Here is a 24,127-nt window from a genome sequence, read left to right on the forward strand (position 1 = left end):
TACAGCTGTTTAACAGTTCTTCTCTTTTTGGCATCATTTTGAAATCCTGGTAGGGAAGGAGGGACTAAAACACTGATGTTACAAATTGTAATAACTTCTCCACAGCATACAGAGAGCATGAAGGAACTACATAACCCACAATGCATTGCGCTGTGATGTTTCATTCCTTCTTGAAATCATGTATGCAATGAATTGTGGGGTTTGAAGGATGCAGGCTAAGGACAGTTGGCTATTGATACAAAGTAACAGTAACAGTAGTCAGCCAGCTCAGCAATGTAGTCAGACAGATCAGCAGGAGAGCAGTAGGCTAGGCTTAGGGAACTGTCAGAAACCATTAAAAATCATGAAAAGTCTGCATATTTTTAATTGATGTACAGTATATTACAAAGTTGCTTGAAATTATATTTACTTTTCAAAAAGCTTAAGTTATGTTTTTGTGGAGTTCCCCTTTAATAATCAGCCTTGTAGCATCGGTTTTCTATTGATGAACCTCTGGGCTGGTGCAGTAAGTTCAGTATGTAAAATATTGCATTTCTAGCCATATTGTCCTTTAAAGAGTCCTTAAAGGAGAAGGAAAGGCTTGGTGCACTTGGGGGGTGCCAAATGTTAGGCACCCCCAAGTGATTGTATTGACTTATCTGTAACCCCGGGCCAGTGCTCCTATCAGCAGAAAACTGCACAGGCCCCGGTGTTATACCAGTGAGCACCACGGAGTGATCTTCTTCTGTCCTCCGCATTTTTTGCGTGGCTGCGCAGTAGAACGAAAAGTCAAACTTTAACTAAAAAGTCAGCTATTTCGCTCAACTGCGCATGCGTTTGTTTGCCCCGGGATATTTGAAGAAAGAAAAAGACAGAAGTAGATCGCTTTGTAGGTTGTTGTAGGTTTTTTACCAACCATGAGTTATACATCAAACGCCTCTCTTTTTTTCCATTTCTCTTCTTTAGGGGTAGTGCTGTTGTCATCATAAGTTAAAACCTAATATAGTATTAAAATGCATTGGTTGCTTGAAGTATTTGAATGATTTTACCTTATAAGAGTACCATTCCTTATCATGCTGTGAAGGGCTCAGCCTCATAACCATGCCAATACTATTTATTTCTCTGACCATCTATACAAAATAATAATAAATGGTAACTATATAAAAATATCAGACGATAGGGCCACATTAAAGAGCACACTTTCACTCTTGCTCAGGTCTAGACTGAGAATTAAAATCAGCCCAACATTTCAGATACACAGAGGCCCAAACAGCCCCCACCAGCCCACTAAATACTGACTTTCTATGGCACCTTATAGCAGCCCCTCTGACATTTGCCAGAACCCACAGTCCGGGCCTGCTCTTGCTGCAGAAACTCTTTTGGATTTGCTAGAGAAAATTCGCCAGCGTGATGTCATTTCGTTACTTCGCCGATTTACTAATGGGCGCTGGCGTAAATTCGCTAGCGGTGGACCTACTCTAGTGCTACTTCGCACCCTTACGCCAGGCGACGTTGCGCTATGGCGAAGGGACGTAACAATGCAAATTCTCTAACTTGCGGATTTTACTGAATGTTACCTTTTGTCCCAGACTTGCCTTCTCCTCCTCAGACCAGGCGAAGTGCAATAGGATAGGGCTTGCTTCAAAAAAAGTTGACATTTTTTCTAAGTCCCGAAAAACGCTGGCGTCTTTTACTTTTTTAAGGGTGATAAAGATCGTAATTTTTTGGGGCTACCCTCCTTCCCCCCTACATTTCCTAACATATGGCACCTAAACTATACAGTGGGCACATGTATAGGGCAAAATAACAACTCTATTTTATTTTATGAAGCTTTCCCAGGCTTGTGTAGTGTAATGTATTTGCTGCTACATATTCGTCCATTGTACTTTAACTTGGCGCCGTATGCAAATTAGGCATCGCTAGCGTAACTTCGCTTTGCTTGATGAATTAACGCTAGTGCAACTTCGCTACCTTTCGCCTCCCTGAGCGCAACTACGCATTTTAGTGAATTAGTGGCGCTCTGGCGATGTGCGGCGAAGCCACTGCTGGCGCAACTTCGAAGATAAGTAAATTTGCCCCCTAGACCTCAAGGTGAGCACTGGATCAATTGCTGAAATGAAGCCAAAGGTGCCAGTCAGCCCACAGCTATTAAATAATATATATATAATTAGAATGGTAACGACTATACGTGTTACAGTAGTAGCAGCAAATGGGTAATCGGAATGTAACGCCATTAATCTCTCCAGTCTGTCTAAGCAGGGCCGTGCGCTCTCATTTGCGCACAACGCAAATGAGGGGAACGACGTCGCCGGCCAGGTTGCTTGGGGCGCCTAGACTGCATTACCCGGCACTGGTGCACCGTACAAAGTAGAATTATCCTAAAGGATTTTTAACCGGTGTGCACTGGTTATTTGGCAAGTGAGTTGGGGTCATTTTGTGCCTTAACCGGCTTTCACAAGAACGTGCTGTCAAAATAAAGGCGAGGCTGCAGGTAAACTTGGGAGCGCAAAAGGCGGCTGCACCTCCCATAGTGACTGCCTAGTGCCTGGAAACCAGGGCTGGCCCGCCCGCAGTGTGTTGTGGGGTTACCTAGCAAACAAGCAACCAGCGGAGAGAAGCCTAAAGCCGCCAAAGGAAGGCTGCTACTTGTGACTCCCATTAGCTTTTATAGCTGTCTTTGCATCTAACCCTTTCTCATCATTATCGTCCCACTTCATCTGAAGGCATGAATATTGTCCTGTCCCGGTAAGAACTCTAATCAGGAACCCGGAGGGATTGGGTTGGGGAGTGCAAGGGGTTAATAGGACAGGGAGCTTCACCCTATAACTTTCAACGTGTGCCACTTAATCTGACTGCGCATATTTATACACATTTATATTATTTATTGCAATGTATGTCTCCCTGCTTGGACTATTACTATAGTGTAGAAATGCACAGCAGCACTCTATACACAGTAGTGTTATGTAAATATACAGTGGAGAAATTAGGTATTACTGGGCCCCAGAGCAAATAATTTTTCAGGTCCCTAAAATGTCTAGAGATTGGCCTGTTTTACCAATATATGAATTAGTCTCATGCTGCCTCTATACCTCCAGGGCCCCCCTGCAGCCGCAGGGTCTGCTTCCTCTGTAGTGACGCCCCTGTAAATATACATACAAACATACATACATACATAATGCTGCAAAATAAATAATCCCTCATATGTGCTAGACTATACAGGCAGAGTCTAGCAGTTTATGCAATATTTACTTCTCCAATGTGCTGATAGAGGGGTTTGGTCTCAGTCAGCAGCATATTATTGTACATTTTAACGCTTACAGAAAAACACTTCCGATTAATTTCTATGGGATTTTTAGAATCTTATTTATCAGTTCACTATTTGATAAATATGCTTTTAAAAATCCCATAGGAATGGTTAGAAAGTGAGTTTTTCTTTGGTGAGTTCTAATCTCACACTTGGATAAATCTGCCCATTACTCACTGACAGCTACACTAATAATAGTAGGGATGCACTGAATTCACTATTTTGGATTCGGCCGAACCCCTGAATCCTTTGCAAAAGATTTGGCCAAATACCAAACCAAATCTGAATTTGCATTTGCAAATTAGGGGTGGGAAGGGGAAAAATTTCTGACTTCCTTGTTTTGTGACAAAAAGTAACACAATTTCCCTCCCTGCCCCTAATTTGCATATGCAAATTATGATTTGGTTCAGCCGGGCAGAAGGATTTCGGTCGAATCTGTATCCTACTGAAAAAGGCTGAATCCCGAACGAATCCCGTATTCGGTGCATCCCTAAATAATAGTGAAAAATGCACTGATCAAACAGCCTTTTCCTGGTGATAGAAGTTGTCAGGTTTGGCTTGTGAGTTGTGACCAGTGAAATGTTTTTTTCTCCAGTGAAAGCATCTAGATCTGGTGTAAGCAGAGAGTTTCTCATTCACATGAATGCCAAGCAGCTGCAGGTGAAAAAAGGTGCTTTGAAGGCTGGGATTTTCCCTGAGAGGGTTTCAATGGTCAGAACTCAAAATATATTTGATACAAGGTGTCTTAAAAAATACAGGATTTCTGAAGTTGGTTTCTATTAGAGTCCCAACACCATATAAATTACAAACATCATTTGCTGATCAAGCTTTAACTGAGAGTACTGAACACTGTATTTCCCACGTGCCAACTGTTTTGGGGTTTGATCCACTTGGTGTAAAATGGAAAAGTTGGAATAAAACTTGAGGTTGAATGGTTGTTTACTGTGTAGATTTTTTCTAGAACTATCCCTGTAGGATCCATCCCTGCTGTTGTTGAGCTACAGCTCTCAGCATGCTTTATCTTTTCATACCATGATATTGTCCAGCAAGCTTTGGGTGGACTAAGACTTTTGAGAAATTGTATGGAACATACAATTTCTCAAAAGTCTTAGTCCCTTTGAGTCTTAGTCCCATTGAGCTGTAGCTCATCGGGGACCTTTAATGAGGCATTTTGCAACTGCAGTTTAGCTTGGGTTAGATACACTTGATTGTGAAATAATGACTTTTCTCATTTTAGGGATGCACAGGTCAAAATTATGGAGATGACAGTGTCCAATGCAGAAAAGTACTTTGGGCAGTTCTGCTCTGTGCTGGCATCATATACACGTAAAACAGCAAAACTAAGGGATAAGGCTGATGAGCTGGTTAAGTACCTTATAGACTTTGCTAACACTGAAAATCCAGAGTTGAGGACAGCCCTTAAAAACATGGCAGATGAGTTGGCAAAAATACAAGACTATCGGCACGCACAGGTATGTGTTGGCTGAGATATGTCAGCTAAGAATCCAGTACCGAGGAAGTATGCATGTGTTTTTGTGTATCCATAGTGTGCTGCATAGTTTTCAACAATGGTATGAGACATATCTGGGAGGAGGTAAAATATGGCAATTAGGTGCTTTGGAAGAAAGTGATTTTGAATTTTAATCTTTAATCCTATTTTACGGTAGTGCCACACAGGGCTGATTCTGAGCCTCTGTATAAACCAAAAATCATCTGACCCCCTGCCCTCCAGTTGTTCATGTGTCTGCACTCACAGGCCTGGGTGGCAACACACAAAGTGGACTCACACATTTCTGTGCTGAAATCCATACCACTGCACCCAGGCTGACGCAATGACTGTTAGTGCAGACACACGAATGAACAAAGGCCTTTGGATTGGCTGATTCTTGACTTGCATTTTTACTCAGGCCAAGAGTGAGCCCTGTGTGGTACTACCCTACACTTATTGCACAAACCAGTGTTTACAGATATATCTAGGTCTTCAGTCCTCTTGCTCTTTCTTTGAGGCTGCAGCTTGTAATGGTGCAATTATGTTATAAGATGTTACCAATATATATTGTATCATAATGTAGTATATATCCTGGTATCTCTCTAGAAATAATGAGATGATAATTGCTCAATTAAATGTAAGGCATATCCCTCTCCATGTTCTTCCCTAAACAGAGAAAATGAGTAAGAATTCCATAGCATAATGCAAGATTTGTGATTGGCTAATCCAAACACAATATGGGAAAGTATTTACAGCTGGAAGTTATACATTTTTTGCTGGAAGTGTTCATTTATCATGCGGCTGCTGCATGAATGATAATTAAAAGGGGAGCCGGTGACCGAGTCTTCAAAGGTAATTCCAATATCAGAGAAAGGTCTGACAAACAGCTATGTATCTGAAAGTCAAATACTCCAGGATTCAGATCTCTTGTGCCTGGTCTCTGGCTGCTTCATTTCCATATTCATAGCTACTTAATCCTCAAAGCAATAATCTGCATGTAAGGATTTTCATCTTCTGCCCATGGAAAGCTGACCTTTGCTGGGTAATTTGAAACACGAAACAGCGTTAATGAATCAGACGGCGCTGGCAGTTAAATGATCTCTGTATAGGCAGAAGAAAATCAAAGGAGAGGTGAGGATTGCCTTAGAACCTTTTTAATTAGGCTATTTTTCTGGGATGTGAAGCTGCTGCTGAGGTAATTATTTAGGCACTAATTGCTTGTTACATATGACTTGTGAGCTTCTGAAACCTAGTCAGCGCTCATTATCTCACTGGTATGCTTTGCAAGGGAGACTCCAACAGGTAGTTGTAAAGGCGGCCATACACAGGAAGACTTAAGATGCTGATTCTAGCCCTTCAGACCAATTAGGCAGTTTAAATGCCCGTGTATGGGGGGCCCTCCAATGAGCCCACCCTGTCTGAAAATCAGCCTGATGTCGATCGGGCAGATTTGATTTTCCTGTTGGATCAAGGTGTCTGTGCATTGATGATGTCAAGTTGAATCAGCCTGATATTTCCCACCTCAAGATGGGCATATGGGTGAAAGATCCACTCGTTTGGCAACCTAGATCTTGTTTCAACTTTAGATCTTGTTCTGCATTAGGGATGGCAAATCTGTGTAGGACCCCCAGTAAGATGGACAGGAGGCATTTTGTTTCTTTAATTAAACAGTATTAAAGGTTAATATTATAATCTGTTTCTGGAAATCTTGTCAATAATGTCTTGACATAAACCCTTATAATCATTTAGTGTGGCTAAAAGACTTTTATGTTTAGCAACTTTATGTTTAACTTTTAGGTGGAGAGGCTGGAAACAAAAGTGGTAAATCCCATGAAATCATATGGATCCTTAATAAAAGACAAACGGGTATGTACAGTGACTGATTCATTTCAAGTAGGTATCCTGGTAAAGTGTCCACTGCACATCACAATATACCGTAGATCAGATCACAATTGATGTCTGTGAATTGTTTGCTTAAATCAGTTTCTACCAGGTTATTTATATTTTGTCAGCAGAAGATTATACATCAGGCCTGTTAAATGTAAAATATGTTACGTATAGTCTATTCTAAATCAGTCCTGTAGCCTATGAGGCAAGGTCAGCACCGGCCCACAAATTACCAGGGGTGACTGGTAACTTTAAGAGGTGAGTCTGCACTACATTTGCAGGCCCGGATTTGTGGAAAGGCCACCAAGGCCCGGGCCTTGAATAGCAGGATTTTAGGGGGTGGCATGCTGCCCAACCACACCCACATTGGTTCAGAAACATTGGGGATGCTCAGGAGAAACAATAGTTTTTAAACTTCCCGTGCACCAATCCCCATTGCTCCAAAAATTTGGGCGAATAAAGGGGAGGGGAAGGGGCGACGAATGACACCAGGCCTAGGGGCACCCTCTATGTAAATCCGGCCCTGTACTTTTGGTTTAGGAAAATATGTCTTAATGTGTCTATTTTTCCCTTTAGGCAGAAATCAAAAAGTTCAACTCAGTCAGGAACAGAGAAATAAAGGAACTGGAGAAGCTGGAGAAATTACGGCACAGAGCCCCATCTGACCGACATATTATTGTATCCTTGTCATTGTAAAATACTGCAATACAGTTATCCTTGTTAGATGTTTCTCACTTATCATAGGAATAGTAGCATAGTGTTGTACTATGTTAGCCATAAATCAAAACAGGAAAATATAGAATTATACCTTTTGTTAGCTAATTTATTAGGTTATAAAGTGTGAACTTCCAGGGCAACATAGGCATGTTATATTACTGCAACTGGAAAATGTCCTTGCAAAAGTTTTAAAGCAGCGATCTCATGAAATCCAATTGACAGCTAAAAGCGGTCATAGGGCAATTTATGGCAGGGAAGAATGCAGCAGGTACAATTCTTGTGAATTATTCCATGTGCAATTGGCCTAATTGTTTGTCGGAATAAAGAACCTTTTTAGAGAACTGGCAAACAGCTATATAGTGAACGTTTTGCTTCCTGCATGGTCTCCGCCTCATATGGTGGCCAGCATTTTCAACAACTGAGATAAAGACAAAGGCTACGGGCAGTGGAAAAAAGCCAAAAGGCTGCTTCCTAATTGTGTGAAAGTACCTGGTAGTGCAGCTCAGGAGGTGGGTGGGAGGTCTGTGAAAGTGGTCTGGGTTGTCAGAAGAGTTTCATTCTCCTTTAAAATGTGTAATTACATAAACTTTGGATGTACTGTATCTATAAATGAGAAGTAGGCCCTTGTGTAGTTGCTGTTATTTGACCAAAGGTTGCATATGTTACTGGTTTGTGTAGGACATTCTTAAACATCACTGCCTCTATGGCTGTATGTTATGTTATATTTGTAGTAATGCCATTGTCATTGTAGTGTAAATCAAGTACTTTATATTTACTGAAGTATATTTATATTGTATCTTTATGATATTTGGAGAGTACTTTTTTGCTGAAGCTATTAGAAAATGTGTTTAGAACAGAGAATGGTAATAAGTAATTAATAAGGCTCTTGGGTAATTGATACCATTAACAGTAATGCAGGGGAAAGTTCTCTGGTTATTCCTTAATTCTCTTTTCCAGTCTCAAGTGAGTCTGCTGATGAGCATCCTACAAGACACCTTGTCTTAACAACCATCAAACAATATTTTAATAACTAGGAATTATATAGTATAGCTGTCAAAATGTGTGTATGTCTATACATATACTCACACATAAACCGTTGATATGTCATTTTTAAGCATTCTAACTAACTCCTTATATAACACAGCTACCATTGCAAAAAACATGTTTCTGTGGAGCAATATGACCTGTGATTCATTGTCCTTAAATAAACTTTACAAGGGGTGGGCCCAAGAAAAAAAAACAGTATTGTTGGGGTCCTTACTGGGTTCACACTTCTCCAGGTTTAGGGTGGTGGCAGACAGGGAGATTAGTAGTCCAGCAAAAAAATTTCTCTACTGCAGGCGACTAATCTCCCCAAATGCCTTTGTGCCTGCAAGAATGCAAATTGCCAGCCAGGTGGCATACTTATCACTTCATTTTCTGAAGTCGCCCGAAGTTGCCTCACGAGGAAACTTCGGCAACTTTACAATTCCGAAGCAATGTGTATGCCATCCCGCCGGTGAATCGCATTCTTGCCCGGCGGGAAGGCATTTCAGGGAAATTAGTCGCCCGAAGTAGAGAAGATTTGCCGCTGCCCACTTCCCCATCTGCCACCACCACCCTTAAGCGTCACTCATCTCTTTCACACAGTGGGAGTTCTTCCTCTGTTGCTGCCAATGTATTTTGAATCAGCACTCTGATTATTTATCTTATTCTGTTTGCTGGTGCTAAACTCTTGGATTTGGCTAGTTCTGACTAGAAAGTATAACCAGCATGTTGCAAGGGTAGAACAACTACAGTTCATATTAATGTATACACTTGGCCCCCAGGCTAATGATTAGATCATAAAAGTGTACAATGCAGACTTCATCAAAAGGCCTGATACAATCTTTAAAAACTGTCCTATGGGTATCTGGCCAATCCAGTATCAGTCAGGCAGGCCATCATTGTGATCCACATTGAACGATAAGCTTCCAAGTCAGTCTACAGTAACTAATAATCAGCATTGTGGCTCTGGATAATTTAGGTCATTCTCTGATCTACGCCAGCCAGTTATGTTGTGAAGCCCCTAATCTGTTTAAAGTGCCATTGCCTTTCAGGTAAGTCCTGACCACCTTTATTTGGAACTGCTACACGAAAATTGTTGGCAGAATGCTATAACCATAAAAAAGTCCCATCCCCAAGATATAAGGTCCTGGAGATATCACAAGAGAAAATGTAAAAGTGTATAGGTATGTCTTTATTGCCCATAAACATGTACTGTAGATGTCTCCAAGTCAGAGCTAAGGGTTACTTGTTGTCCATTTTAATCAAAGGAATGCTTCATCCTATAGCATGCATACTAGTTTATTCTTTGACACAACAGACCCCTGATAAGGAACTGGTGTGTTTGGATCTCTATCTGTGTTTCCTAAAGTCACATGTGTATTGGCAACACATTGGCAACATTGGCTCATGTGAAAATTATCACTTCTTAATTTTGTGTTCAAAGAAGTCTTGGGTTGCGTGTGTGTGTACAGTATATTTATATATACACACACACCTAGGCTACATATGAAAGCACATACACATCGAAGCACATAGATCTTATAGATTCACCAACAATGCAGATTTGTTCCAATATATAAAATGCAAACACTTCTTAATTGTACAACCAGTGCAAGACTTCATTGACAGTGTCTCATTTATTTTAATGAACTCTCATCCATCTAGGTGTGGAATGAGGTGCCTGCTAAATTGTTTCCATGGCCTGTTAACAATGGGAAGACTTTGGAATCAGTTCAAGTTTTAGGTGTTTTATTTTCAGAAGATGCTATTTAAACTAGGCACACTATTGTAAGCTATTTTGGAGAGGCCTTTTATTTGCTTTGTGCTCAATGAATAAGGGACACACTTTTGTGGGGACACCATAAATGAGCTCTAAAATGGCATAAAGAAAAAGAAGATATTCACAGAGGCTAATTGATAATGAGAAATCTCACCAGGGCAGTTTCCCATAGTATCCAATCAGATGCTTTTATTTTTTAACTGGTAGTGGACGTATAAAGTGAATCACTGATATGGGCAAAGGCACTTTGGGTGCAATTTAGTGCCTAAAGGGCTTATTTATTTAGAAGCAAGTGTGCTCAGAGGCGCACACTTGCTTAATAAACTGGGTTTTACACATACAAATAAAATTACATTATTAGGCCTAAAAGAGCCCTAGTATTTCCTGTCTTTTTTACAAATAAAATTAAAACAGTAGTGTTTATGTACTTATTTAGATATTATTTAGATATCACATGTATGCCATAAGATATGCCTTTAACGAAGGCTGTAATAGCTGAAACACATTGAGTACTTTCTTTTATGTAACTATTTGTTAATAAAGATTTATTTTAGATGGCTGGAGTGTGCAATCCCCTGTAAATATATCAATTGACTTGGAATTATTCAATGGGTTGGTTCCTTTAGATTAGCACCTTACTAGGGTGTGCACATCCAATCTCATTCATTAGCCTCAAAATGAAAGTCACTTGAAATTTACTTTTCAGTTCTTTTAAAAAATTTGCCTTATCCCAAATTTTCCAGGCCGAATCCAGTGTACAGAAAGCTTCAGTTGATGCAGCGCGTACCACTCACCAGCTGGAAGAGACCATTGATCATTTCCAGATGCAGAAGATCAAGGACATACAGGTATTTATTCATACATCATATTCATACTCATTTATCCAATATCTTTCATAAAAATATGACAGTGGTCATACTTGCTCCATCCTGAATTAATGCTTCCAGTATAAGTTGGAGGCCAATGGGCAAATGCATTCACTGTATGTAAAAAAAAATAAAAAAAGAGAGTTTTAGTCATTGCTTAATCAGGTATATATACAGTATATTAACTATTTTGGTGAAAATAGTCTGATGGATTACATACTGTATATGTATTAAAACAAAACAATTGCTTCTTTTTTGGGTTGGGCCTAAATAAAAGGACTGAATTCCCTGGAACAGATTTATGCACTGTGCAAAAAATAAAGCCCCCTATTGTTGTGTATAATATGTGTAAAATAAAAAATCTACCTTAAAATTCCCCCTTGCCCCACCTATGCCTTGTCCTCTCATAGCACACATACTGGGCTCTCCGGGCTTATTTTAAAGGAATTGTTCAGTGTAGAAATAAAAACTAGGTAAATACATAGGCTGGGCAAATAAAAAATGTTTTCAATTGAGTTATTTAGCCAAAAATGTAATGTATAAAGGCTGGAGTGACTGGATGACTAACATAATAGCCAGAACACTACTTCCTGCTTTGCAGCTCTCTTGGTTTCCACTGACTTGTTACCAGGCAATAACCAATCAGTGACTTGATGGGGGGCCACATGAGTCATAACTGTTTGCTCAGAGTTAGAGAGCTGAAAAGCCGGAAGTTGTGTTCTTTTCTGTTAGACATCTGCTCACTCCAGCCTTTATAGCAGGCCCGGACTGGCAATCTGTGGGTTCTGACAAATGCCAGAGGGGCTGCTGTATGGTTCCATAGAAAGTTACCATATAGTGGGCTGGTAGGAGGCTGTTTAGGGATGGTAGGGGGCTGTTTGGGCCTCTGTGTACTTGGAATAGCAGGGCCTATTTTTATGGGGTGCCATTTGTCCCAAATACATTCTGTATACAAAACTATCCCTAATACACAGAATGAATGTCTCTCATGTTATATAAGTATTTGTGACCATACACAGAGAAAACAAATATACGAAAGACATTTCTATTACAGAATGAAAACAAAATCTGGTTAGTGCACAAAAGGATGTCATTATATCACAAACTCCATTCTGTACAGTTTAACAAGCAATCTGTCGCACAAATGTATAACCTCCATGTAACGGACACACTTATGTGCAAAGTTACTTACAGAATGAATTATGTAAAAACAAAGTTGGACATAATATATAATAGTGTAACTAACTAGTGCTTGTCAAGCTAGATTTGACTGACAAAATAGATATCTGTGACAGAAAGCAAGATTTTATAGTACAGGATTCATTCTTTCCACAAAATGACAGTTTTGTTTCACAAAACAGATAAAATAACCATTCTGTGAAGCAACACTGTTATTCCTGAACCAATAAGAACAAAGCTTATTGCCATATACAAACAAGATGAGAAGTGGCCAGCTCTGCTCCACATGGCTAAGGCAAAGTATCTGGCCTGCTATAGAGGGCGCCCTCTAATGTCCCCTGTGCTGCATAGTAATAAACATGAACAAACCTTTCCTTAAAGAGCTGCTGTTAAACACTACAGGTTCATAAATGGAAGTTTTTGCAAATGGCTGAGAAATATAATGCTGCACTTATGATTTTAGAGAAATAAAAGTATGCAAAACTTATATAAATATGATCATTTTAGGTGATATGGCTATTCTTATTGTATTAACCTGCTTGTGTGGCCATTTTGGTTAAGGGCATTCCTGCTGTTTTGCCATTATCTTATGACTCACTCCTGTTCCTCTTCCTGTCTAAGATGAGAGTAATAATGGGACAGGCCACACCCACCTTCTATGTTGTATTAAATGTACCAGAAGTTACAGTGTTTGTTTGGCTGCTTTGCCTGACTCTCAGAATCAGCTATAAGTTTTGTATATGATAGTTAGACTCCAATGTCTCCTCCTAGCTGTAATCTTGCACCAATTAGCTTGTAGTAGTCTCTTAATAATGTGCTTAGCTATAGTCCAACTACTACATAATAGGTTTAGCCAGAGACTTGGGACTGATCATGTGCACACATACCTCCCAACTGTCCCTTTTTCAGAGGGACAGTCCCTCTTTTGACAGCTCAACCTGAGGTCCCTCATTTGTACTGGAAAGTCCCTCTTTTCTCTGCACTGAACAGCCAAAGTTTCTAACTTAATTGGCTTTTGGCAGAGAGGCCAGTACAGCTAACAGGTGCAACTAAGATGCTTTATAACAATTTTAAGATAAGAAAATAAGTAATTTTAACAGTTTAGATAAGGAGAAATATTTTTACATTTTTATAACCTGCCAAACTTTGTAAAATGAACATGGTAATTAGGGGGTGTGACCACAAAATGGGTGTGGTCAAAAAAATTGCTGCACTACATGCAAAAAATTTTTTGTCTCTCTTTATATTTCCAAAATGTTGGGAGGTATGGTTCAACTACTACATAATAGCTTTAGTCAGAGACTTGGGACTGATCATGTGCACAGTCGCATTCTCTATAGTATGATGTGTATGTTATATGAGCAGCCACTCCTGAGTACTGTGTCATTTAGTACTGTGTCATTTAGTACTGGGTCATTTAGGCAGGGGCAATTTTATATAGAAGCAACAAGCTGCACAATGCTTTATATTTATTTATAACAAAAGACTCTAATGGTGCCGTCCCCTTACCTGCCCAGTGTTTAACCCTTTCACATCAGAGTGGGTCGAGGGGGGCACAACACTAGAGCAGAGAGCACAACTGCGCCCATGTCACATGCATGTCCAGGGCCGCCAGCAGGGGGGGGACAAGTGTTCCGGGCCTGAAGGGGGGCCCAGAAGTACTGCATTTTTCAAAGAGCCGGGTCCCCTTTACGAGCGCCCGAGTCATGCGGCCATTTCGCATATTACAGAATGCGGAAGTGCCGAAAAGACGAAGCTGAAGTCCCAAAGCGGCAAAAAGACCCAAATTCATGAAAGGAGGTGAAGTTGAAGTCCTAAAGCCTTTTGTTTACACATAGTACTCAGGAGTGGCTGCTCATATAACCTACACATCAAACTAAACACAATGTGTGTGCACATGATCAGTCCCAAGTCTCTGGCTAAAACTATTATATAGTAGTTGAACTATAGCTAAGCACATTATTAAGAGACTACTACAAGCTAATTGGTGCAAGATTACAGCTAGGAGGAGACATTGGAGTCTAACTATCATGTACAAAACTTATAACTGACTCTGAGAGTCAGGCAAAGGAGCCAGAGAAGCACAGTAACTTCTGGTACATTTAATACAACATTGCAGGTGGGTGTGGCCTGTCCCATAATTACTCTCAGCTTAGACAGGAAGAGGAACAGGAGTGAGTCATAAGATAATGGCAAAACAGCAGGAATGCCCTTAACCAAAATGGCCACACAAGCAGGTTAATACAATAAGAATAGCCATATCACCTAAAATGATCATATTTACATACCTCCCAACTGTCCCTTTTTTCGGAGGGACAGTCCCTCTTTTGACAGCTCAACCCGCAGTCCCTCATTTGTACTGGAAAGTCCCTCTTTTCTATGCACTGAACAGCCAGAAAAAGAAACAAAGTTTCTCACTTAATTGGCTTTTAGCAGAGAGCACAGAACAGCTAACAGGTGCAAATAAGATACTTTGTAACAATTTTGAGACACAAAAACACAGTTTAGATAAGGAGAAATATGTTCAAACTTTCATAACCTGCCAAATTTTGCAAAACAAACATGGTAATTAGGGGGTGTGGCCACAGAAAGGGGTGTGGTCAAAAATTGCTGCGCTACGTGCAAAAAAAAATAATTTTGTCCCTCTTTTTACTTCCAAAATGTTGGGAGGTATGTATTTATATAAGTTTTGCATACTTTTCTTTCTCTACAATCATTATAAGTGCAGCATTATATTTCTCAGCCATTTGCAAAAACTTCCATTTATGAACCTGTAGTGTTTAACAGCAGCTCTTTAAGGAAAGGTTTGTTCATGTTTATTACTATGCAGCACAGGGGACATTAGAGGGCGCCCTCTATAGCAGGCCAGATACTTTGCCTTAGCCATGTGGAGCAGCGCTGCCACTTCTCATCTTGTTTGTATATGGCAATAAGCTTTGTTCTTATTGGTTCAGGAATGTGACTGACAGTGTTGCTTCACAGAATGGTTATTTTATCTGTTTTGTGAAACAAAACTATCATTTTGTGGAAAGAATGAATCCTGTACTATAAAATCTTGCTTTCTGTCACAGATATCTATTTTGTCAGTCAAATCTAGCTTGACAAGCACTAGTTAGGTACACTATTATATATTATGTCCAACTTTGTTTTTACATAATTCATTCTGTAAGTAACTTTGCACATAAGTGTGTCCGTTACATGGAGGTTATACATTTGTGCGACAGATTGCTTGTTAAACTGTACAGAATGGAGTTTGTGATATAATGACATCCTTTTGTGCACTAACCAGATTTTGTTTTCATTCTTTAATAGAAATAAGTCTTTCGTATATTTGTTTTCTCTGTGTATGGTCACAAATACTTATATAACATGAGAGACATTCATTCTGTGTATTAGGGATAGTTTTGTATACAGAATGTATTTGGGACAAACGGCACCCCATATATTTTGACTCCCAGTCCATGCCTGCTTTATAGATACATGTTTTTTGCACGTCCTAGCATTCCAGCAAGTGCTCAGGAAAAGTCTGATTCAGTAACAGTGTAGCTAGCTAAAGCGGCATTTTATCTAAAAAATGGAATGGAATCAGACTTCTCCAGCACGATCTCCTTGCGCTCGCTATAACACTGAGATGCGGATACATAGGGCTGGTAGTGAGGCGTGCACACATTCACCTGTAAACATAACCACCTACTGTTTTTTATTGGTTCAGTCCAAGTGAACCGAGCAGATTGTGGGGGAATCCATTGAGCTGTAAGGTAACGGCTATTAGAGCATCAAAACAGTTTGCATTGCATTGCAATTACAAATATAATTTTAATCATCTCCCAAAGCCTAAGAAAGATTATAGTTTTTGACCACAGATCCCCTTTAAGCAATGCTAACCCTTGTGCCATACCTGGATCTTCTGGCAGATAGGCCTAAAGCAGAGAGTAAGGACAGTGTCTGAATTAATTTCCTCATACTTTTACTATGTGCACGGGCTGGTAAATGCCCCTACTTTCTTGCTGCCAGTGATGTGAATATTCAATCACTTCTTGAATGACTGGGGTGCAGGAGATGCATGCTTTCATTATTCTCACTACACTACCATTCACATGTGTTCAGTGATGATTGGTTGCTATGGGTTACAGGGTGAAAGCAATCGTTTTGCCTTATTACTATATTACCTCTATTGTATTCCAGAATGCAAATGTTTTTTTATGATTAGTGGTTCAGCTATTTATTTTTTTAACCCTCAAGAACGCCTAGCAGCTCGAGTTTTTAAAAAAGGGCCTCTGACTGAAAATAATCAAAATCAGGGATGTTGAACTTTTGGCTTTTAAACTGTCCCACAACTGTGCACCTCCCAGTACACTCAATAGATTAGTCTTTAGGATGCTGGGCATGTAGTTCAGCAACAGATTTAAATGTCGCTCTTTGGAAATCTCTGATATTAATGCAAATGTCTTAGGAAAATTACACAATGCAATAATAAATGCAATCTGCACTTTTTAACAAGGGCATCTTCTGACTGGGCTGCTGTATTTGTATTTAAATCATATGTAACACCTATTTGGGCTGCATAGCACACAAATAGTTAAACTGTCCAGCTAGCAGTAGAAGCATGGGTTACACGCGACTTCACACAACAGGGTCAGGGCCTTCGCCATGTGGAAGTGTTCCCTCTATGGTGTAGTGCAACTACATCCCCCAGGCTACTGTGCATACAACAAAAGATGGGCGCCAGGAGGTTCTTGCAGTAAAACAGAAAACGGTTTATTTAACTATGCACGAGGCAAGTGACCACAGGTTTAGTACTCACACAGGAGCTGAGGCAATAGCACATATCTCACACAGAGCTGCAGGCATTAGGCATTTCTCACAGAGGAAAGGTCTCCATTAGGCATTTGCAGTATTCACACACATTCCCTCCTGGAAGTTGTCAGGAAAGCAGCTTCTACCCTACAGTCCCTCTTCACTGAGGTCCCTGACTGGAGGCAACACATAAAGCCTCTGGGAAGCTACTCCCTTACTGCAAATCCTTGTTGGAGCTTCAGCTGCTCTTTCTCTCTCACCTCTCTGCCTTTCTCTCCTAGAGAGACTATAACAAGTCTGCCCTAGTGCAACTATTCCTCATTCACGGGGTTACCTGGTCCCCGACTTCCAAAGCACATGGGCCTTTCTGGGCCTATCTGTGCCCAGGCTCCCCTGAGCACACCCAGCTGGATCACCATCCACAGGCCAAAGAGGAAGTGGCCACTCCCTACACACACTATATAGCAGTGTAGCAGGGGAGTGTCATTCTCTCCTGGCAGATCACTCTAAGAAAAAGGTGGGGGCCTTAAAGTTGCAGGGCAGATTACCCAGTAGGGGTCCCTACACATACTTTTGAAATCAGTGCAGTTTCACTCTCTGCAGCCAAGTTCCAGGGACAGCGACAATGAAACTAAAAATAATTACCTACACATATAGACACTCATAGGTACCTCCCAGATACAAGTTGTTATGTTCTTCATTGCAACAACCTCTATGGACACCAAATAATTAAAATGACAGCCTTAGGTGTGACTTCTCTTTGCCAAAGACGTCCGTTTAATATATAGCTATGTACTGCAATGTACTAATCTTCTGCTTCACTTCTGATTCATATTTGGATGCAATAAATAATTTTTTTGGCATTCAGTGACTACACCAAGTCTGTACGAGTCCAACTGCAAACTCAAAGCAGACATCCTCCTTTAAGTAAACACTGTCTGTTTCAGTTTACATAAGGCTCAGTGGGTAGGATCACTCTCTATACAGATAATAGGTTTACAAATACAAATAAAACTGCATGTATGACAGAAAAGAGAAAGTGTGGATGCAACCAACCCCCTGCAGATTAGTAGACAAAAAAAAGCTTGTTTTCAAGAGCACATATCACGAAAGCTACTGCTTGGAAGTTTTAGTTGTCGACTCCTACCACAAGAATGCATTGGTCTGGGTGCAGGTGCAGGCAAACATATTGAAATTCGGCACTGAAACATAAGTATACATTTCGCTCAAAAATCATCAGCACGAGCTTGCACCTGGGCGACAAAATGGTTAACGGTGCAGGCCAGAAAGGGGCTGATTCTTGGCCTACGAATAAGTGCATAAATGACATGGCTGGCATTAGCCTTCAAATGTATACACAGTAAGTAGCATGGAAATTATTTGCAGCAATCCTTTAGCATGTTTACAGTCACTGGACAGCAATGGTTTCAGATTTACAGATTGGCTTTATCACATAACATTTGCCCCATATAAGTTATTTATATGTAAAAATATTACAGAGCTTTTGAAATAAAAAAATAACAAAAGTTGTATAAAGGTAATACCTTTAATGGCTAACTAATAAATTCATAGCAAGCTTTCAGAACATTTTAGTTCCTTTTTCAAGCTGATTACAACAAACGGTTTATTGGGGGGTCAGTGTAATTTTCCTTTAGTTTTTTAATCCATTGGTGGACAGTGGCATTTTCATCTACTAGCCCCGGTTAAGCTTCTCTGCATTGTCTTTGTTTAATACGCAAGTTATGTAAGATTCTATGTAAGTTACATTAAAAGTTCCTAGGCAAGTCAGGGCCAGGCACAACAATACCCCCTCTCCCACCTGATGGCTCTGGTTGTACTCTGCCCTCATCTCCCCATACACTCCCTACATTCAGCCTAGGACAATCTATCAACCATACAATTCACCAGTAGGACTGAGTCACTCATACAACTATCCATCCTAATAGTCCCTGAAACACTCCACCATCTTGCATCAGAAAAGCTTCACTCTATTCTCTAAGCTCCTTAAGAATCACTTTCTAGAGGAAGCATTTTACTGTTTTTTTTCCTTTGCAGCAAGACAACCCTAATTATAGTTTTCTCTTTCTAATAGATTGTAAGTTATTTGGGGCAGGGACCACATCCTTCTTATTTATTATCACTGTCTAATTTATAATAACTGGTTTACTAAATAAAATACAAACACATACAACACTTGATTAAGGTGGACTTGTTTAAATGTGGTCAAAGTCTAAGCAGTTAATTACATATGTTAGAAGAATAGGGTTTCTATGCAGAATTATTGGTTGTGTTCCAGTGATTTATACCATACATTTTATTAACATGTTTATCATTTTGTCGCGACTGGGGCTGGAGAGGGTGGTGGGGGGAGCAAGGGCAGGGAGGGGGTCTGGGCCAGCGGGGCCCACTGGGTTTTTTCCCAGGGTCCTGTCTGCCAAGTCTGACCCTGGTTGCATGGCAGGAGGGCTTACCCCCAAAAAAATGGCAGGAGGGTTACCCCAAAAAAATTTTTACTCTCTTTTGCAGCCTGTCACCCTGAAAAAAGGAAAAGACACTATTGTTTATTGGGACTTAGAAAAATTTTCAAATATTATTTGAGGAACTCCTATCTACTCTATTGCACTTCACCTGGTCTGAGGTGGCGAATGCAAGTTTGGCGCAAGAGGTAACGTTCAGTAAAATCCTCATCTTAGTGAATTTGCGTAGTTACGTTCATTCGCCAGATCGCAAATTCGCCAGGCGTTAGGGAGCGAAGTACCGCTAGAGTCTATCTCCTTCACTAGCTAAGTTACACCAGCGACCGTTAGTAAATCGGCGAAGTTCTGAAATGATGTCACGCTGGCGAATTTTCTCCAGCGTTAGTCACTTTGCCCTTTAGTAAATTTGCCCCATAGAGTGCAGGTATCTGTAGGAAGCAGAGAGGGTTGAAATTCAGGAGCTTTGTTCCATCTTGAGCCTTCACTTCTGTCTCAAGTGAAAAGAAGAGCCTGAATAAATCAGACAAACTACAAGATAATCACCCATGTAACAAAACTCTCAATTAGCTATGACAATTTCTAGTTGCTAATTACTTATGCACTTGTTCTTTTTTTAAACCAACAGAAAATGTTCTCAGACTTTCTGACAGTTGAAATGATTTTCCATGCTAGATCACTTGAAGTCTTTACCAATGCCTTCCAAAACTTGCAAGAGTGTGACCTAGGGAAAGACATAGAGGTAAGAATAGAACATGTTGGGTACAGAGCCAAGTCATATATTGTATATACTGGGGCAAGAACAACCAACACTAGCACCACTATTTGCACAGCTCTCACTGGAACAGTAACTTGCCATTTTTATACAGGGTTGTGCATGTTTGTTTCTTTGGCACAGGATTTCCGATCAAAGATCCATATTAAAACATCGAATGAGGATGTCAGATCTCTACAGGCTACTAACCTATCTTCTAACGCCACTTGGCAGGCAAGCAGTATGGTAAGAGTTCAAACAATGATAACAAAGGAGCTTTGGATGCTTTGATGAGGGGAATGTGGTTATCAGTGCTCTTGGTTGTTGCAGTGACAGTCTGACAGGGAAATTCTGGGAGTTCTGCTGACACTGGGTTGATGAGAGGTGTAGTTCTGCAGTTGATATGCCAATGAATACCTTTCCCCTCCTCCAAATAACAGAAAAGTGAATTGCCCCTTATGCTTGTTAAGATTTAAAATGCATGCTTATATCTACAATGGCCTTCAAATAGATGGTTTGTTTAGGGGTTTCATAAAGAAGAAGAATGAGGATTTGTTAAGCTAAAATCCTGCACAGAAATTAGTTCCAGAGTTTTGAGATGTTACTTGGTACAATATAGGACCATATAAGCAGCCTTTGTCACTGCTGGGAAGCTTGCTATCAACAATGCTGTGACACGTATGAATACATCTATGATAACTGAATTTTAACGTTCAACTCAAGTTACACAGGATTCAACTTTAATTTAATATTTTTCCCTCCTATACACATACAAATAAATATATCTAAAATGTATGAGTGTCTAGCTGTTTTCATTTTTGTTTCCTTTAGTTTTAATGACAGTAACAGTTTTACATTGCTTATATCATGAATTTTGCAATAGGAATACCCTTTGCTGTTCTTTTCAGCAGGCCAGACACAGAAGCTAAGCTACGGAAGACTCTCTGGCTTAATCCTGTTGATTATTGTGACAGATGTTGAATTTAAAACATACTGTATATTGTAATTTAGATACCATATATGTATTTTTCAACCAAAATTAGAAAAAAAGTTGTCTCTGTACAAAGATTTTTGGACCTTACTGTATGTTGTCCATGTATTAAAGAATTTTCCTTTAAGTTATCTTTAGGGGAGTGGCATTTTAAGCAATTGTCAGAGGAGAGATTACCCATTTTATGTCTTCTAATTGGGATTAAATGTGAGTTGTGGAGAATTTGGAGTGACATTTTTTGATATCTGCTTGCTGGGAGTAACTTCATTACGTTTTTATGTTGGTTTACAGTTTTGTCAGGCCTTAATATGAGCTGAGAGCAACATGTACTGATGCCTGACGGAAAGTTAGAAGGCTGAAGACTAAAGCTCAGGAAGCAGATCAGTGTAGAAATGTGTGCAGAGCAGACAGAGGATATGTCAGATGTGTTATTCTTATTTCTGCCCCAACCAAGCTTCTTTTTTAGCAATCACACTTCTTAGGTTATATTCAATTGTCAGTTTGTTGCCTACACTAAACCCTTTTACCCATAGATTTACAGTTCTTGAGAGACTCTCAGCATCTGTGAACATAATCTAGAAAGAAAATGGCGACAGGGTGAAAAATACATTCATAACATTTACACTGGAGCCAGATTGAGACTTTTTGTGGCATTTAACATAAGTGAGTGTAAGCTGAGATACTTGTAGGCTAGTCAATTGGAGAATGAGGTTCACTGACCTGAAGTCTGGGTTGGCAAACAGGACATGAAGGGCTCAGAAGAAGGGATCCCCTACCTGATAATTGATGGATTAAAGGAGGGCTATATTTTCCCAAGTAAGTCTTGTCAGCATCCCTCCCTCACTTCCTTAGGATGACAGTTCCCATCTTGCAATAGGTTAGGGGGTTGGTCATCTGAGTGTGGTATCTGGAATCTCACGCTCTTTCCATTAGAGCCGAGGTTTGGAGAAGCCTGAGAACTCGGTGGGAGGTATGGAAACTAGAATTAGGGAGCTGGAGTTAAGAAACCACACGAGAGTCAATCCTATGCATTACATATTATATGCTGTTGGTATGCAACACCAATACCTTGGCCTGTTTTATTAACTATTACAGGCCTGTATCATGACGCCTCCCCTTTTTAGAGTGAGCAAGGGGAGATTGACTTACAGGTCACTCTTAACCTTGCCACAATTAAAACATAAATCCATAACCATAGCCAGGTCATTATCGAAATATCCATTGATCAAGATTTTTTTTAAAGATATACCAACCTTTATTATTTGCAATTTATTTGCAGTAATGTGCTAAAGAGCCTTTATTTCCGTTTAATTCTCCGTGTTACCAATATTTGTATAGTACCCCTGCTGCAGCAAGCAGCCGCTCTGCCTGACAACAATCCTGTAGTTAATGGGTTAACAAGGACAGCTAGCATACCCCAGTTTTAGGAGCTGTTTTGCTCACTGTGGCCAATTCACCAAGTCTCACAATAATCCCCTGTGAATGTGCTGCCTCTGATCAATCCCCAGCTCTGATAAATGAGAAGACTCTCAGGAAATTAAAAAACGTGCTACGGAGAATAGTTGCCTTGTCATGTTACGCAGCGCTTTGAGAAAGAGACAAGCCTGAGCCATGGGCTTGTGTTCAGTTTATTCATCTGGAGCTGAGCTACCTGCTGAGTGTAATTATGGCTTCCATTCTAAGGGTGGTTATGGCAGGGAGGGCCGTGAATAGAACAATAAAGCACCCAAATGGCATTTCTCTCTGCAAATATACTAAAGAAATATATTCTTGCTCATAGATGCACATACCCACACTGCTGTTGCTAGCGTCTCATAAGACCCTGAGCACAGGCCAGCAAATAGGGCTACGTGTTTGGAACCAGTCTGTACCCAAGGGGCTTTGCTATATGATGCACACGGACAGCAGTCAGTTTAAATGCCAGAGCCGTGAAGTATTGACCGAGGGCTCAATGCAGTATTGATTGACATGATGCCCCACTCATTCTTTTTGTTCCACACACAGGCCCCCTCTTCCCCTGCCATTCTCCACTCTGCTTTTAGCCCTAGTAACTGCCATCAGCTTCCAGAATAGCTTTATAAAAAGAAAACCTTTTAATCACTATGCTTTAGGGTTACTGTATGTGACAGTCATCAAGTTAAAATGCCTATACGTTTCCCCATTTGGAATGAGTGGTGCACTGTATCTCTCAGATATATGTAAATGAGCTCTTCTGATGCTGCTGTGATGCTCTGGGTTGTGCTCTGACAGCAGAGATTAGGCTAAAGCGATATTGACCAAACTGATTAATAACACGTAGCACAAGATGACTGCTTATTTCTGAATGATGCAATTAATTAATACTATTTGCTTTCTTCCCTGAATGTTTATTAGAGTGTACAGAGCACACTGCAGAGACATCAGGAAGTAGAAGAAGACAGTTTTGAAGAGTCAGAGGAGGAGGATGATGATGATTATGAAGATCACAGAAGGGCAGAATATGCTACATTGCGAAAATAATACAGTTGCCGACAGATGGAATCCAATATTCAGTCTTTCCTAAGCTAATATTTAATAAAAGACTGACTGCAATGGTGGATTGAGGCCTGCCATTCAGACAATTATTTCTGCTGAATAAAACGGCGTGATTAACACATATTAGCTACAAGACAATGTGACGAAACAGAGAATTCTTTGAATGGGCAATATATAAAATATATAAAGTACCCCCCTTGTAAAATATAAGGATATTATAAGTTCCTGAGGAGTTTCATGACCATATAAAAACACGAGGCCGAAGGCCGAGTGTTTTTATACAGGTCATGGAACTCCGAGGTAACTTCTAATATCCTCATATTTTACAACTGGGGGTACTTTATTTATTATAATACACAAATTTCAGTGA

At 40.2% G+C, this 24,127-nt stretch overlaps 1 protein-coding gene across 1 annotated transcript; it reads left to right on the forward strand.

Moving 5' to 3' along the window:
• Nucleotides 1-2,398: 2,398 nt before the first annotated feature.
• Nucleotides 2,399-23,987, forward strand: cibar2.L (CBY1 interacting BAR domain containing 2L homeolog). Its single transcript, XM_018257980.2, has 9 exons — nucleotides 2,399-2,724; nucleotides 4,521-4,755; nucleotides 6,570-6,638; nucleotides 7,236-7,337; nucleotides 8,334-8,339; nucleotides 10,926-11,030; nucleotides 20,127-20,240; nucleotides 20,397-20,498; nucleotides 23,617-23,987. The coding sequence occupies exons 1-9, from the start codon at nucleotides 2,705-2,707 to the stop codon at nucleotides 23,740-23,742; spliced, it is 879 nt and encodes a 292-aa protein (XP_018113469.1). The 5' UTR covers nucleotides 2,399-2,704; the 3' UTR covers nucleotides 23,743-23,987.
• Nucleotides 23,988-24,127: the final 140 nt, after the last annotated feature.

The sequence above is a fragment of the Xenopus laevis genome, chromosome 4L, assembly GCF_017654675.1.
Source record: "Xenopus laevis strain J_2021 chromosome 4L, Xenopus_laevis_v10.1, whole genome shotgun sequence".
NCBI lineage: Eukaryota > Metazoa > Chordata > Amphibia > Anura > Pipidae > Xenopus > Xenopus laevis.

Excerpts from the sequence above, each read along its gene's own strand:
- cibar2.L (XM_018257980.2), top strand. The coding sequence starts at position 2,705 with ATGAATATTGTCCTGTCCCG. Across the intron at positions 2,725-4,520 it reads ATGAATATTGTCCTGTCCCG|GGATGCACAGGTCAAAATTA; the intron begins GTAAGAACTCTA and ends TTCTCATTTTAG. Across the intron at positions 20,499-23,616 it reads CTTGGCAGGCAAGCAGTATG|AGTGTACAGAGCACACTGCA; the intron begins GTAAGAGTTCAA and ends AATGTTTATTAG.